We start from the raw sequence: 14,624 nt of genomic DNA on the forward strand, positions 1-14,624 counted from the left end.
AGGAGGGAGCCGGGGGCAGCCCCCAGGGGAAGGACGCTGGAGTGGGGGAAACCCGGAGCCCGGCCCCACCCAGCAGCCCTCACCCACCGGCTCAGCTCCATCTGCCCTTCCCCCCACCCCCTGCCCCTTGCTGGTGGTCTGTCCGTTCTCCCAGCCCTCCAGCCCCTCTCCGCCATGTACTCCTCCCTCGTTAACCCCTTCCTCCCTGACCTTGAGCACTGACGGCATGGGTGTGTGTGGGGGGTAATTTATACTCTGCGTTTAACCCCCAAGTTTAACATCTGGCCCAGCTCAGGTCCCCCTCCCTGCCTGGCTCAGGTGGACACTCCCATACCCCCCAAAACTGCCCCCAGGAGCAGCGGCACCTCTTGGCAGAGCAGGGGTGCTCCCCTGGCTGCAGTCGGGGAGCCGCCCGTGCTCTGGGGTCCCTCTAGGGAACAGGACAGAAACGGGGGGAGTGCTGCAGAGGGGCCTGTGTTGGGGAAGGGTCATGGGGCCAGCCGAGGCATCAGTGTGTGAAGGATGGGGCTGATGTGGTCACATATCTCTGGGCTTATGGAGTCCGGCTGGGGCCTGGGTGAGAGTGGGGGCGGCCCCCTGATTTAAGGCAGGCCCTGGTTAGTTTCTCAGGGGCCCACCTGGGAACCCGCCTTTGCGCCGTCACCCCCTCCCCCCATAACAGGCTGCTCCAGGGCTTATTCGGAGAGGTGGAGGGGTCCCCCCAGGCCAGGGGGTTGGGCGGTGAGTGTGTCGGGTCTCAGCCCAGCTCCTAGTGCAATGTGGGTTTGCTGCCCCCTCTCCAGGCTGCCCTCCAGCCAGGCCAAGCTTCGGCCAGGGAGGGGAGGCTAGTCAGAACGTGGCCAGGGCAGTGGGGTGCCCGTTCTACACAGGGATTATGGGCACGGCAGGGGAGCCGGGGGGCTGGCAGGGGTGGATCTAGGTGGCGGGGGGGGCCCTCGCTGTGGCCCCATCCCATCCGAGTCCACATGCCTGTTTCTCCCTGGCCTTCGCCCCGCAGAGCCCTGGCTGCGACGGGGTCCTGGGGTCCAACCGGACACTGGACAGCTGCGGAGTGTGCGGGGGCGACCACTCCACCTGCAAGCTGGTGGTGGGCAACTTTAGTGACTCCAACGTGCCCATCGGCTACCACAAAATCCTCGAGATCCCCCAGGGCGCCACCAGGATCAACGTGACTGAGATGACCCGGAGCCCCAACTACCTGGGTAAGGGCTGGGGCAGGCCGGGGTGGGATGGGATGGGGAGGACGGGGCTCATCACACCAAGGGACTCTTGCACTGGGACTTGTGCAAGCTCACATGCACACACATGCGCTATACACACACACCGGACTCACACATCTTGCATACCCACACCTTGCACGCTACACACACAAACACGTGTGTGCCTTATATGTGTGCACAGCTGTTGCTCACACGTTTTGCACAAGCATGTGGCTTCCATATTGCCTGCACACTTCACGCACAGGCATCACAAGCACATGCCTTGCACCTGGCTTGCCTACCTTGCCCACTCGCATGGGTCTCATCGATGCACACCTGGCACGCACGTTTTGCGTGCTCGCTCCTTGCACATGCCCAGCTCATATGTGCTGCCCACACACCTTGCACAAGCACACTGTGCACAGATGCATTGCACGCATGTGCCTAATACACGTATACCTGGCATGTACCTCTCCTGCATCACCTGTGCACTTTGCACACACCTTGGGCACGTGCTGCACATGCAAACCTTGTGTACACACGCTATATCTTCATGCAGGCACACCTCATATAGACGTCACACACCCGGACACTTCACACTCAGTTTGCACGCACACCTAGCTGAGATAAGGGCAGGCAGCTCTCCTGCTCCAGGGTCTCGGCTGATTGCCTGCATGGTCAGGAAGGTGTTTGGTAAATTCTCTCCCGTGCAGCTATATGCTCTAGGCAGGTGTGTATCCTCTGATGCACCAGGTGTTGGCACCGACAAGGGGCATGATCCACGAGGCAAGGAGCTGATGTGATGGGATAGCCCAGCGCTCCCAGGGGAGTTTGGGTCCAGATTGGCACTTTGCAGCTCAGGCCATTTTCTAATGGGATCTGGGACAGCCAGTGTCATGCACCTACCCTTCTATGCACAGAGATGTGCACACTTATACGCAGGTACACAGATATGTGCACATATGTGCACCTACATATGCACGCTTTCATAGATACACCCACGTGCAGGCCATGCGCGCACACACACGGACACACGGGTAACCTGTAACACACACGGACACAGACACTTCCATGTGGGCACATAGACACACACATTCATAGACCCACACACGTGTCCTGTACAGTGACACACAGAGATGTGTACACAGACATACACATGTGTATACTGACACACACAGACATATACACACCCCTGTACACTCACACACACAGACATGCACACAGACACACACCCCTGTACACTCACACACACAGACATGCACACAAACACACACCCCTGTACACTCACACACACAGACATGCACACAAACACACACCCCTGTACACTCACACACACACACACACACCCCTGTACACTCACACACACACACCTGTACACTGACACACACAGATACACCCCCCCACACACACACACACACCCCTGTACACTGACACACAGACGTATACACACTCCCCTGTACACTGACACACACACACACCTGTACACTGACACACACAGACATGCACACAAACACACACCCCTGTACACTGACACACACAGACATGCACACAAACACACACCCCTGTACACTGACACACACAGACATGCACACAAACACACACCCCTGTACACTGACACACACAGACGTATACACACTCCCCTGTACACTGACACACACACACACCTGTACACTGACACACACAGACATACACACAAACACACACCCCTGTACACTGACACACACAGACGTATACACACACCTGTACACTCACACACACACACACACACCCCTGTACACTGACACACACACACACACACCTGTACACTGACACACACAGATACACCCACACACACACACACCCCTGTACACTGACACACACAGACATGCACACACTCCCCTGTACACTGACACACACAGACATGCACACACTCCCCTGTATACTGACACACACAGACGTATACACACACCTGTACACTCACACACACACACACACACACACCCCTGTACACTGACACACACAGACATGCACACACTCCCCTGTATACTGACACACACAGACATGCACACACTCCCCTGTATACTGACACACACAGACATATACACACCCCTGTACACTGACACACACAGACATGCACACAGACACACACCCCTGTACACTCACACACACAGACGTATACACACACCTGTACACTCACACACACACACACACACCCCTGTACACTGACACACACACACACACCTGTACACTCACACACACAGACGTATACACACACTCCCCTGTATACTGACACACACAGACATGCACACAGACACACACCCCTGTACACTGACACACACACACACCTGTACACTGACACACACAGACATACACACACTCCCCTGTATACTGACACACACAGACATGCACACAGACACACACCCCTGTACACTCACACACACAGACGTATACACACACACCCCTGTACACTGACACACACAGACATGCACACAGACACACACCCCTGTACACTCACACACACAGACGTATACACACACACCCCTGTACACTGACACACACAGACGTATACACACACTCCCCTGTATACTGACACACACAGACATGCACACAGACACACACCCCTGTACACTGACACACACAGACGTATACACACACCTGTACACTCACACACACACACACACACACACCCCTGTACACTGACACACACACACACACCTGTACACTGACACACACAGATACACCCACACACACACACACCCCTGTACACTGACACACACAGACATGCACACACTCCCCTGTATACTGACACACACAGACATGCACACAGACACACACCCCTGTACACTGACACACACAGACGTATACACACACCTGTACACTCACACACACACACACACACACACACACACACACCCCTGTACACTGACACACACACCCCCCTGTACACTGACACACACAGATACACCCACACACATACACTGACACACATACACACACACACCCCTGCACACTGACACACACAGACATGCACACAGATCTATACAGGCACACGTGTACACTGACACAGAGACATGCATGCAAAATCTACACGGACATTTGCACACATAGACACAACATGGACACACATGCACACACACACTCCGAGTGCACCTTTCACTAGCTGCCCTGATACCACGCAAGCCGCCCAGGCTCCCCGTTCTTGCCAGGCTGTGCTGTGACCACAGCCCCCCAAGGTGGCAGCTCTCCCTGTGCCCCGGGACATGGGCTCCAGGGCCGCAGTCCATGCAGAGCACGCCGGGGTCCCGAGTGAGCACGGGGGAAGTCCCGGAGCCCCCCACAGGCTCAGGACGCTCACGCCGCCCCCCCTCTGTGCGCTGCAGCCTTGAGGAGCCGCTCCGGGAAGTCGATCATCAATGGGAACTGGGCAGTGGATCCCCCCGGGCGCTACGAGGCAGGCGGCACCGTCTTCGTCTATACCCGGCCAGGCCACGAGGAGCCCCGCGCGGGGGGAGAGTCGCTGACAGCCGAGGGGCCCACCACAGAACCCATTGATGTGTATGTGAGTACAGAGGGGGCCTGGCTCGTGGGGGATGGAGAATGGGAGAGCAGGGAGGGATTCTGGTCCTGAGGGCAGTGGGGAGCAGTCTAGGGTCGGGGGGGTTCCTAGGCCCTGGGTGGGGGGGATCCCAGGGAAGGGGGCTGGCAGAGGAGCCGCCGGTTGACTCCATGCGTGGCAGGCTGTGGCAGACGAGACTTGGAGGCCAGCTGGGTAGCCTGTTGAATGGCGGGTGTCCCCCGCCCCCCACCCCCTCCAGGCGCCCTGCTCGAGCCGCTCTCTGTCGTCTCCCCCAGATGATCTTCCAGCAGGACAACCCCGGCGTCGCCTACCGCTTCTTCCTGGCGGGGGCCAGACCAGACAGCCCCGCCCATGACCCTCCCGGCCGCCGGCAGGACGTCAGTAAGGAACCTCCTATCACCCTCCGGGGGGCCCTTCCCCCCCATCACCTGCGGGGAGCCCTTCCCCCATCATTCCCTGGGGGCCCTTCACCTCCCATTACCCTACAGGGGGGCCCATTACTCCCATCCTGGGGGCCCTTCCCCCCCATCATTCCCTGGGGGCCCTTCACCTCCCATTACCCTACAGGGGGGCCCATTACTCCCACCCTGGGGGCCCTTCCCCCCCATCACCCCCTGGGGGCCCTTCCCCCCCATCACCTCCCAGGTGGCCTTCACATCCCTAACACCCCCTGAGGGGCCCACCTCCCCCCGGAGGCCCTTCCCCCCATATCACCCATCGAAGGCGCCCTTCTGCTCTCTCCTCCAGGTGCCCTGACCATGTTGTCACCAAGCGACCAGCTGGTGCCGCCCACCTCTTACAATCACCCCATGGGGACCCGGCACCGGGCGCCAGCACCAGCCAGCCAGTCAGGCAGGACCCCCGGGACACTGCAGCGCAACGTCCGCGTCCCACCACTGTCGCCCCCACCCTGGCACCAGCCGCACGACATCTATTGGAAACGGGTGGGGAGCACCGACTGCTCCGCCTCCTGCGGGAAAGGTGAGCGACCCCCGCAGCCTGTCCCCTCCTCCGCCCTGTCCCCCCGTGACCCAGCCCCCGATCCCCATCCTTCACCTCCTTCGCCTCGTCCTCCTGATTCCTGTCCCCTCCTACGTCCATCCCCCCATGACCCACCCCTACCCCCATCCTCCCACTATCTGTCCCCCCGCAACCTGTCCCCTCCTCCTCCCCATCCCCCCATGCCCCATCCCCCATAACCCATTCCCCGATCCCTATCCCCCCACTGCCCTTCCCCCTACTCCTTGTCCCCCTGCTCCCCAACCCCATTCCTCCCTGATGCTCCTTCCCCGTGTCTACAACCCCCAGGTTATTGGGGTCCCCCCAGCCGTGTCTATGACCCCTGTGTTATATGGGACCCCCTTTCTCTCTCCCCCCCCATGTCTCTGCAGGGCTCTGGCAGCCCGTGTTCCGCTGTGCCGCCCGCCACTCCCAGGAGGAGGTTGGGGAGGAGCAATGCGCCGATGCCCCCAAACCGCCCGCGCCGGACGAAGCCTGCAACACCCAGCCCTGCCCGGCCTAGTGAGTGTCTGCGTCCCCCTGCCCCCGGCCTGGCCAGCGCCCTCCGCGGGGAGCCAAGGACACAGGGCCCTGGGGAGGAGGGCAGGTCCAGGGCTGTAGTGAGAGTGGGACCTCCCCTCCAGTTCCCCCCCCCCCCAGGCTGTCGTGAGTGCGGGTCCCCTCCCCGGTTCTATAGTGAGTGCAGGTTCCCCACCCCCCGGGCTGTAGTGAGGGAGGGACCCCCCAGGCTGTAGTGAGTGCGCGTTCCCCCTCCCCCAGGCTGTAGTGAGTGTGGGTCCCCCGCCCCAGGACTGTGGTTCATGCGGGCGCCCCCAGGTGCGGGTGCCCACGGCTGCAGGGCAGGGCCTGGAGCCCGGCAGGTCCCGGTGCCCAGCCCGGGCTGACCCTGACTCTCCCTGGCCGCAGCTGGGACGTGGGCGAGTGGTCGGCCTGTAGCAAGTCCTGCGGGCCGGGCACCCAGCACCGCCAGGTCCTGTGCCGTCAGACCTACGCCAACCGCAGCACCATGGTGCACCCGCAGCACTGCGGCCAGCTGGACAAGCCCAGCCCCACGCAGCCCTGCCAGCTCCGCGTCTGCAGCCACTGGGAGGTGCGCACCAACTGGAGCGCGGTAAGGACGGGCCGGGGCTCAGGGCTAGCGCTGGGAGCTGGGCATGGGGGGGGAGGTTGCTCTCTGGGCGGGGCTCGAAGGGTGGGGGGCTGGAGGGGCCAAGGGTCTGATCTGGGGTGGGAGGGGGCACATGGGGTAGATGGGCCCATGTGTCTGATCTGCGGTTCCTGGGGGGCGGTGCTGTAAAGGGAGGGATGCCTGCGGCGGGGGTGCCATGAAGGAGGAGAGCCCCTGGGGGGCAGGACTGGGGGGGGGTTCCCTCCCATCCCATACAGGGAGAGGTTGTCGTAGTGACACCAGTCTCCATGGTGACACCATCTCCCGCTCCACCCTCCCCCCAGTGCTCGGTTCTGTGCGGCCTGGGCCACCGGACCCGCCACATCCGCTGCATCAGTAACCATGGCGACCTGCTGAGCGACGGCGAGTGCAACGGTAGCCACCGGCCCCCGGCCAACGAGGCCTGCGACATGGGGCCCTGCGTGCGCAGCTGGTTCCACAGCGACTGGAGCAACACGGTCGGTGATAACCACGCCCGGCTCCACCGGTGCCCCTCAATCCCGACCCGCAGCCCCTACTATCCCAGCCCTGCCCCCCAGCTCCGCCGCAGACCCACACTCCTGCCCCACAGCCCCTGCTAGCCCAGCCCTCCCCCCAGCTCCGCCGCTGACCCACACTCCTGACCCACAGCTCCTGCTAGCCCAGACCTGGGCTCCTGGGGCAGGGACAGCCCAATCATGCCAGACTTTGCAGTGACCTTGCAAAGCTGAAGCCCTTCCACTAGGAACAAGGGCGAGGCCCAGCAAACTCGTTTCTCATGTGACCTGAGACCAGGGCTGGCGCAACCCATTAGGTGAACTAGGCGGTCGCCTAGGGCGCTACAATTTGGGGGGCGGCGACTGTGGTGGTATTTCGGCAGCGGGACCTTCCGCCGCCTCTGTGGGGGGCGGCATTTCGGGGTGGGACCTTCCGCCGCCTAGGGTGGCAGAAAAGCTGGTGGCGCTCCTGCCTGAGACCCTTAGAACCCAGGTCTCTGCAGAAACAAGGCTGGTGCCATGGTGACCCTCCTCCCACCCCCCAGCCCGGCCCGGATAAGTTCAGGGGGTAGGAGAAAAGCTCCCTGCCCCAGGGCTGGGGCTGCTGCACCCCTGGGGTCGGGAGCCAGGAGGGGCGAGGTGCAGACCCTGGATTGTGGCTCCCTGCCTGGAGAAGCCTGGCTGTGGCTTCCCTGCAATGCTGGGCAGTGCTGCCCTCTACCCTCCCAAGGAGGGAGCACAGCTGGGAGGCTCTGCAGAAGGATGGATGAGAAACACACACACACACCCCGCCGCCCCTGCAGGTCCCAGGGAGCCATGGGGCCAGTGCGGGGTGGATCCCTGTGTAATGAGCCAGGGTGCGAGGGTCTGAGCCAGGCTAGATAGCCCCAGGCCCCAGGAGTCCTGAGCGGGGAGGTGCCCGTCTCTCAGCCCCTGGCCAGGTTCCCTGATGGCGTCTCTCTCTCTCCCGTCGGCCCCAGTGCTCAGTGGAATGCGGGACGGGGATCCAGCGCCGCTCGGTGGTCTGTCTGTCCAGCTACGCCAACGGGCAGGTGGAGGAGACCTGTGCGGGCACCAAGCCTGCCGACATGCGGGCCTGCAACAGCGGGCCCTGCCACCGCACCGTGAAGTGGTACACGGGACCCTGGAGCCAGGTGAGGAGGGGTGCGGGCGCTGGGCCGGGCTGGGTGGGAAAGCACCCTGCTCTCGGGGCCAGGCCTGGGGATGCTTTCTCTGCAGCCTCCTGGGATGGTTTGCACAGCACAGGGTATGTGTGCTGCACACGCGTGTGCCAGGTAGAGCAATCAGTGCTCTGTGGGTGCGCACACACGGGCCCATACATAACAATCAGTGCTCTGTGTGTGCAAGGGTGTGCATAGGTGTTGATGTGTGTGTGTGCCCATGCGTAACCATCAGTGGTATGTGTGTGACACATACCCAGCGTACAGTCCAGCCTAGCGAGTAAGTGTGTCACCCCTGCCCTCTAACTTGGGTGCCCTTTACTGTTTGGCGTCTATAGCCTCCAATCTGGACTGCTCCCAAACAGCCTCCAACATGCAAGTCACTCCCAGCGACGGCTGCAGCCAGCACACACCTTGGCCCTCAGCAGCCTGGGTTATACTGCAGGGTGACCCCAACACTCCCCTCATCCTAGATTTCCCCCCCGGAAATGTACATCCTGTCCTGCCCGGCCCTCTGCTGAACAATACAAGCGAATAAAAAGTCCCTCCGTTTATTAATGAAGTGACATGCACACATCTCGTTCCCCCAAATGGAGTTTCCCAGACACTGCAATTCTGACACGCTGGATTAGATAAACCAATAAAACAAGTTTATTAAGTGCCAGGAGAGAGATTTTAAGTGAGTACAAGTCATGAGACATAACAGTCAGAAATGGCTACAAGACAAGTAAAGAGAAAACGCTGCAGGTGCCTAACTTAACAACCTCTGTTCAATTCGAGGCAAGGTTTACTCACCATGTGCTCTCTGCCGTCTTACTGAACAAGCTTCTTAGACCAGGACCCCTTCCCCAGTTCGGTGGCTGCTTCCTTTGTCCCTCTGGTGCAGAGAATCAATGGGCAGAGAGAGAGGAGGAGAGCCTTGGGGTGTCTATCCCCCTTTTTACAGCATCTCCCCTCCTCTTGGAAACCATTTCCAGCTGAGATTCTGGCGACAGAAAGTCTGTGTGGAAGGATGCTCCCTGCTGCTTTTCCTCACCTGTTTGGGGTTTCTGTGTCTACCCGTCCTACTTGATGACTCTGTTTGCTGCTTAAATGCCAATTAAGCAGAGCCCACTTTCCTTTGTTTGAGACAGGCCTCTTTGCTGTGCTCCCTTTGGACCATATGTTAAGATCCCCATGCAGCTGGAATCTTATCGCTTCACAATGTGGCCACCCATATTTTATCAGGGCAGTATTGATCAGCAGACGATGACTTTTCCGATGATACCTCCCAAGGCATAACTCGGTACCCAGATTGTTACAGTAGCGTGCAGGGTGTGGTCACGGGGACATTCTGTCAAGGATTTTTAGCTACCCTGGTCTGTGTTTGCACTCGCCAACCCCAGTTCTGCCCTCCTGGAGGCCGAGGTCTCTCGCAGTCCTCACAGGGACACACCGCAGTTCCGGGAAGCACAGGGAGCAGAAGCCGCTTTGCCAGTGACCAGAAACAGAGAGAACAGCCTCTCCCACGACCAGCCAGCCTGGTCCTGCTAGGACATGCCCTAATGACGAGGGTGGGACGTGGGTGCTGGGTGGGTAGCGTGTGGGTTTTCCCTCAGTGCTGGGTGGGTGACATGCAGGAGCCCTGCTCTGAGCCCCCTTCCCTTCCCTGCCCCCCTAGTGCTCGGCGGACTGTGGCACCGGCACCCAGCGGCGGGACGTGATCTGTGTCAGCAAGTTTGGCTCGGAGTTCAATGTGACGGAGGCATCGGAGTGTGCCCCCCTGGAGAAGCCGCCCTCCCTGCAGCCCTGCACCGGCAGTGCCTGTGACGCTCGCTGGTTCTCCACCTCCTGGAGCGCGGTGAGAACCTGCGTGCCCCCCAGACTGGCCAGGCCCCTCCCCGCGCAGACCTGAGCTCCTGGGTTCCCACGGAAGTGAACTCAGATCCTCCCACCCCCCAACCCAGGCCCCTGCCAGCTGAGCCTAGGGAGACTCCCCTTCAGATGGGAGCTGTATAGGGGCTATGACATGCAGCCGAACCATTCCGATCCCATCCACTAGAGGACAGTGCAGTACGCGCCGTGTGGCCATGCCAATCTGATTGCCCATTTTTCCAGGCCCTGGGGGTTTGGCTTGGTATAATGAGTGGCTATTCATTTGCCAAATACTTGAGGCAGCATCTCCTGCAGGGCAGTTGGGGAAAAGCGGGGGCTCTAGGCTGCGTGAGCTCTAGGCTGCCCCCAGCCTCAGGAAGATAAACACAGCATGGCATAAAATATCCCAGCATAAAACCTAGTGCCCTGGCCAAGTCGGGTTGTTCCTCCCACCCACCCACCCCAACAGGACCCAGCTTCACTTTCTGTCTTAAACTGCTGCACCCTAACCATTTCAGCACTGAGTGACCCCTGTGCAGTGTTGCTGAGTGACTGTTGCCAGCTGACATGCTCTGCGCCAGAGGTGGCTGCATCTCTGTGCTGGGTGGGGAGGCCGATTCCCCTACACAAAATCTGCAGAGCACCGCAGGGATCCTTAGGGTTCTGAGGGGATGTTGGTTACTCTCCTAACCCCCTCTCTGCCCCCCACAGTGTTCCAAGTCGTGTGTGGGGGGAGTCCAGGTGCGGGAGGTGCAGTGCCTGACCCAGAACAAAACCTTCAGCAATCTTTGCCCGTCGGACCTCAGGCCCATCAAGAAACGCTCCTGCAATACCCAGCCCTGCACCCCCGATCTCGGTAAGCGATGCCAACTGCCCCGTGGCCTGCTCAGCCACCCCCTTTTCCTCCCCACTTTACCAAGCAGACAGCAGTCAAAGGGAGCCCAGGGCAGGGGGGAGAGGCTAATAGGGGAGGCGGTGCAGACCCAGGGACCAAGACCTGGTGCTCGATGGGAAGTGATGCAGACTGATATGGAGGGGATGGACTCCCTGAGCGAGGGGTGCCCCTCCTAGGCTTCATGCCAGGGGGTATGAGCACAGGACTGGCAACTAGGACTCCTGGGTTCTATTCTCAGCGCAGGGAAGGTGTGCAGCAGACTAGTGATGAGAGCCAGGACTCATGGGTTCTATTCTCAGCTCCGTCACTTTGCCTCTCTGTGCCTCAGTTTCCCCTTCTATACTTCCTGCCCCGCCCCCCATCTTGGTAAAACCCCTTTGAGAGCGACGGCTGCTCCGGGCAGTGATGGTGGATTGGAAGCCTGCCGGGGTTGTGGGACCAAACGGGCCTTCCCTGCAGTGTTATCCGCACCCCCGGCTCCTCACCGCTCCCCTCCTCTTTCCAGACGAGAACTGCAGGGACAAGTACCAAAACTGCCCCGTGGTGGTGCAGGCCCGGCTCTGCGTCTATTCGTACTACAAGCTGGTGTGCTGCGCCTCCTGCACACGGGCCGTGGAGCGGAGCAAGGACATGCAGAGCCGGTAGCGGCGCCGGCTGGCCAGAGACGGGGGCTGGGCTCTCGCCCGCTCATTGTGGGGAGGACTCGGACGGACCTTGGCTGTGAAACCAATGCCCAGCCCCCCCGGACGCTCCTGGGATCCAGCTACTCGTCCCCCCGAGGTGACCCAGCAGCATGTGGGGAGGGGACAACCAGACTCTGCCCGCAGGGACGAGGAATGAGCGGCCAGGACGGCTTTGAACGAGGATCACGGCCAGGCCGCATGCGTGGCTCGTCCCAGGGCCTGTCACTGGAGAGGCCAGTTCCTCTTGCTGATCTAGGGCCTGATCCTGGGTGGGGCTGAGTGCCAGGAGCTTGTCCCCGCTCACTCCAGCAGGGGCAGTCCTGCCCAGGATCAGGGCCCTTGTGTGTTACTGACCAATTCTGCGTATGGGCCCAGTGATGACGGGAAGGGGCGATGCTGACTGCTCCCTGGGACCGTGATGCTTATGACCCCGCCCCCGGCCCGGCTGCCCCGTCAACACATGGCCCCACAGCTGAGCCCGGAAAGCCTACCACCCTCCCGGCCCCCCCAGCTACCGGAAGGAATTGGTGCTTCCCGCTGGGAAACACGATCCCGTCGCTTCCGCGGAGCCTGACCCTCGCACGACCTGTGTCCCACGGAGCTGCGAAGCCCAGCGCCGGCAGGCCTCCTCGTAATGGTGCGAAGAGACCCATGTGCTCCGTGTCCCATCCCAGAGCCTGGCCTGGGCCTCACGTCTGAGCCTCCGAGCCCCTTCTTTGGGCATAGAAGTGACACAACTCGGAGTTTGGGGGTGGCTTTCAGCCCAACTCCTGGCAGACAAAAGTCACCGCCCGGATTACCACGTGGCCAAGGACCGAACGGGCAGCAGGAACCTGAACTCCCCTCTGACCCCTAGGGGGCGCCCCTGCATTGGGGAGCTTGCCCTGCACACCCAGCCCAGCAACTTCTACCGGTGCTGACGTGACCCCCGAATGCGGGTCAAGCTTGCGTGAGTCCCCTCCAGTTGTTTCCCCATCAACTTCCTTCCCTGTCCCTGCTTTGTCTGGGGAACATACAAGGCAAACCTCCTCCTCTGTAGAGCACACGCCCCCCAGGCCACAGGGATGTCTGCATGGGCTGGCTGGCTGTTTTGGGGATAGCATCTCTCCGTCATGTCTTTCTGCTTCTCTTGAGACCAACAAGATTCTTGCTGTTAACTTCATGGGCTATAGATCAGCCCCTAGATTTCCCATCACTTTTAATGTCCACACGTAATCCCCACCTCGAGCTATGCACAGGATTTGAACCTGTGATCTTCAGGAGAGAAAAAAGGAAAAAAACACACATGCCACTACCAGTTAAGCTAAAGCATCACCTCTTTTAGGTACTGTCTGTAGTAGACCTTTAACCTCTTGTGGACCAGCCACCAGCCAACAACATGGACACACCATGCTAAAGCGTTGAGGGCCACATTTGATGAGGCTGGGTAGCAAACCCCTGACAAATAAAGGCATTATATTAAAGACATTTTATAGAAAATTTTTACTGCAAAGCCATTCAGAGTGTCCAGATTATATAAATATATAACTATATATTATAAAGATTGTATCTGGGTTTTTTTGTGCAAATCTAATTTATTTTTTATTAAAGATGAGCTGATGTTTCCCTGTGGGCTTATATTTCCCCCCCCCCTTTTAAGAAATATGTTACTTTTGCCAATTTGAAGACCATTAAAAAAAAGTATTCAGTATTAGTTACCTGGTTGAGGGTTGGTTGGTGCAGAGAAATCTTGGGGGGCGGGATTGGGGCTGGGAAAGACTGTGTAAAGAATAATAATGTTTTATTATTGCATTACAATAGGATCTAGAGTCCTCAACTGAGTTTGGGGCCCTGTTGTGCCAGGCATTGCATAGGCTGAGTGAGAGACAGGCCCCTAAACAGTTACCATCTAAAGCCTTGATTCAGCACAGCTCTTACTCACATGCTAGAATTTAAGGGCGTATTCGTGTGTGTTGCGGAATTGGGGCCTTCTCTGCGCTTTGCTTGGCTGGGACGGTGAGATGAGCCTGGTGAATCTCTGTCCAACCTGGCTACAACATCATTGCAGCCAACAATGATTGAGACACAACTGAATTTTGCGTCTGAAATGGCAACTCTCCAACACGAAGAAAAAGGAAGCAAAACTTAACAGCGACGGCGACTTCCTGAGCAATGGAGAAAACATAACATCCTCAGATGACTCACTCTCCACAACCCTCTAACCCTGACATACATCCCCAAATACACTGACCAGCTGTGCAAAAAGACTTCCGAAAAATTGAGGAACCTTCCGAAAAATTGAGGAAGGTGAGGAACCTTCACCTCACCTTCACCTGGAGCTCACATACTCCAGAAGGGAGCACCCACCCCAAAACAAGAAATCAGCATATGGTCCCACACATGGGAAGGAAAAAATCAGGAATCCTACCTGGAGACCATGCGAGAAACCCAAAACAACTATCAACTCCCTCTAATGCCAGCCATCCAACACAAAACGAAAAGGTGGAACCAACTACAAGAACTCCACAACCCTCAGAACACCGCCTCCGAGAGAAACCAGGGCACCAGGACCCGCATGGACACTACATGACA

The 14,624-nt window shown here is 59.1% G+C and overlaps 1 protein-coding gene across 2 annotated transcripts in view; it reads left to right on the forward strand.

Moving 5' to 3' along the window:
* The window catches only part of ADAMTSL4 (ADAMTS like 4), a 63,093-nt gene extending 49,435 nt beyond the window's left edge, over positions 1–13,658 (forward strand). For both annotated transcript variants that reach the window (XM_054010959.1, XM_054010960.1), the window contains exons 8-18: positions 1,019–1,223; positions 4,580–4,758; positions 5,052–5,157; positions 5,524–5,757; positions 6,168–6,297; positions 6,703–6,907; positions 7,249–7,422; positions 8,421–8,594; positions 10,282–10,461; positions 11,187–11,331; positions 11,876–13,658. In XM_054010959.1, the coding sequence (XP_053866934.1) occupies positions 1,019–1,223; positions 4,580–4,758; positions 5,052–5,157; positions 5,524–5,757; positions 6,168–6,297; positions 6,703–6,907; positions 7,249–7,422; positions 8,421–8,594; positions 10,282–10,461; positions 11,187–11,331; positions 11,876–12,015 (1,872 nt within the window). In that variant the 3' untranslated portion in view covers positions 12,016–13,658. The remainder of the gene's footprint in view (positions 1–1,018; positions 1,224–4,579; positions 4,759–5,051; positions 5,158–5,523; positions 5,758–6,167; positions 6,298–6,702; positions 6,908–7,248; positions 7,423–8,420; positions 8,595–10,281; positions 10,462–11,186; positions 11,332–11,875) is intronic.
* The last annotated feature ends 966 nt before the right edge of the window (positions 13,659–14,624 follow it).

This window comes from Malaclemys terrapin, chromosome 21, assembly GCF_027887155.1.
Source record: "Malaclemys terrapin pileata isolate rMalTer1 chromosome 21, rMalTer1.hap1, whole genome shotgun sequence".
NCBI classification, from domain to species: domain Eukaryota; kingdom Metazoa; phylum Chordata; order Testudines; family Emydidae; genus Malaclemys; species Malaclemys terrapin.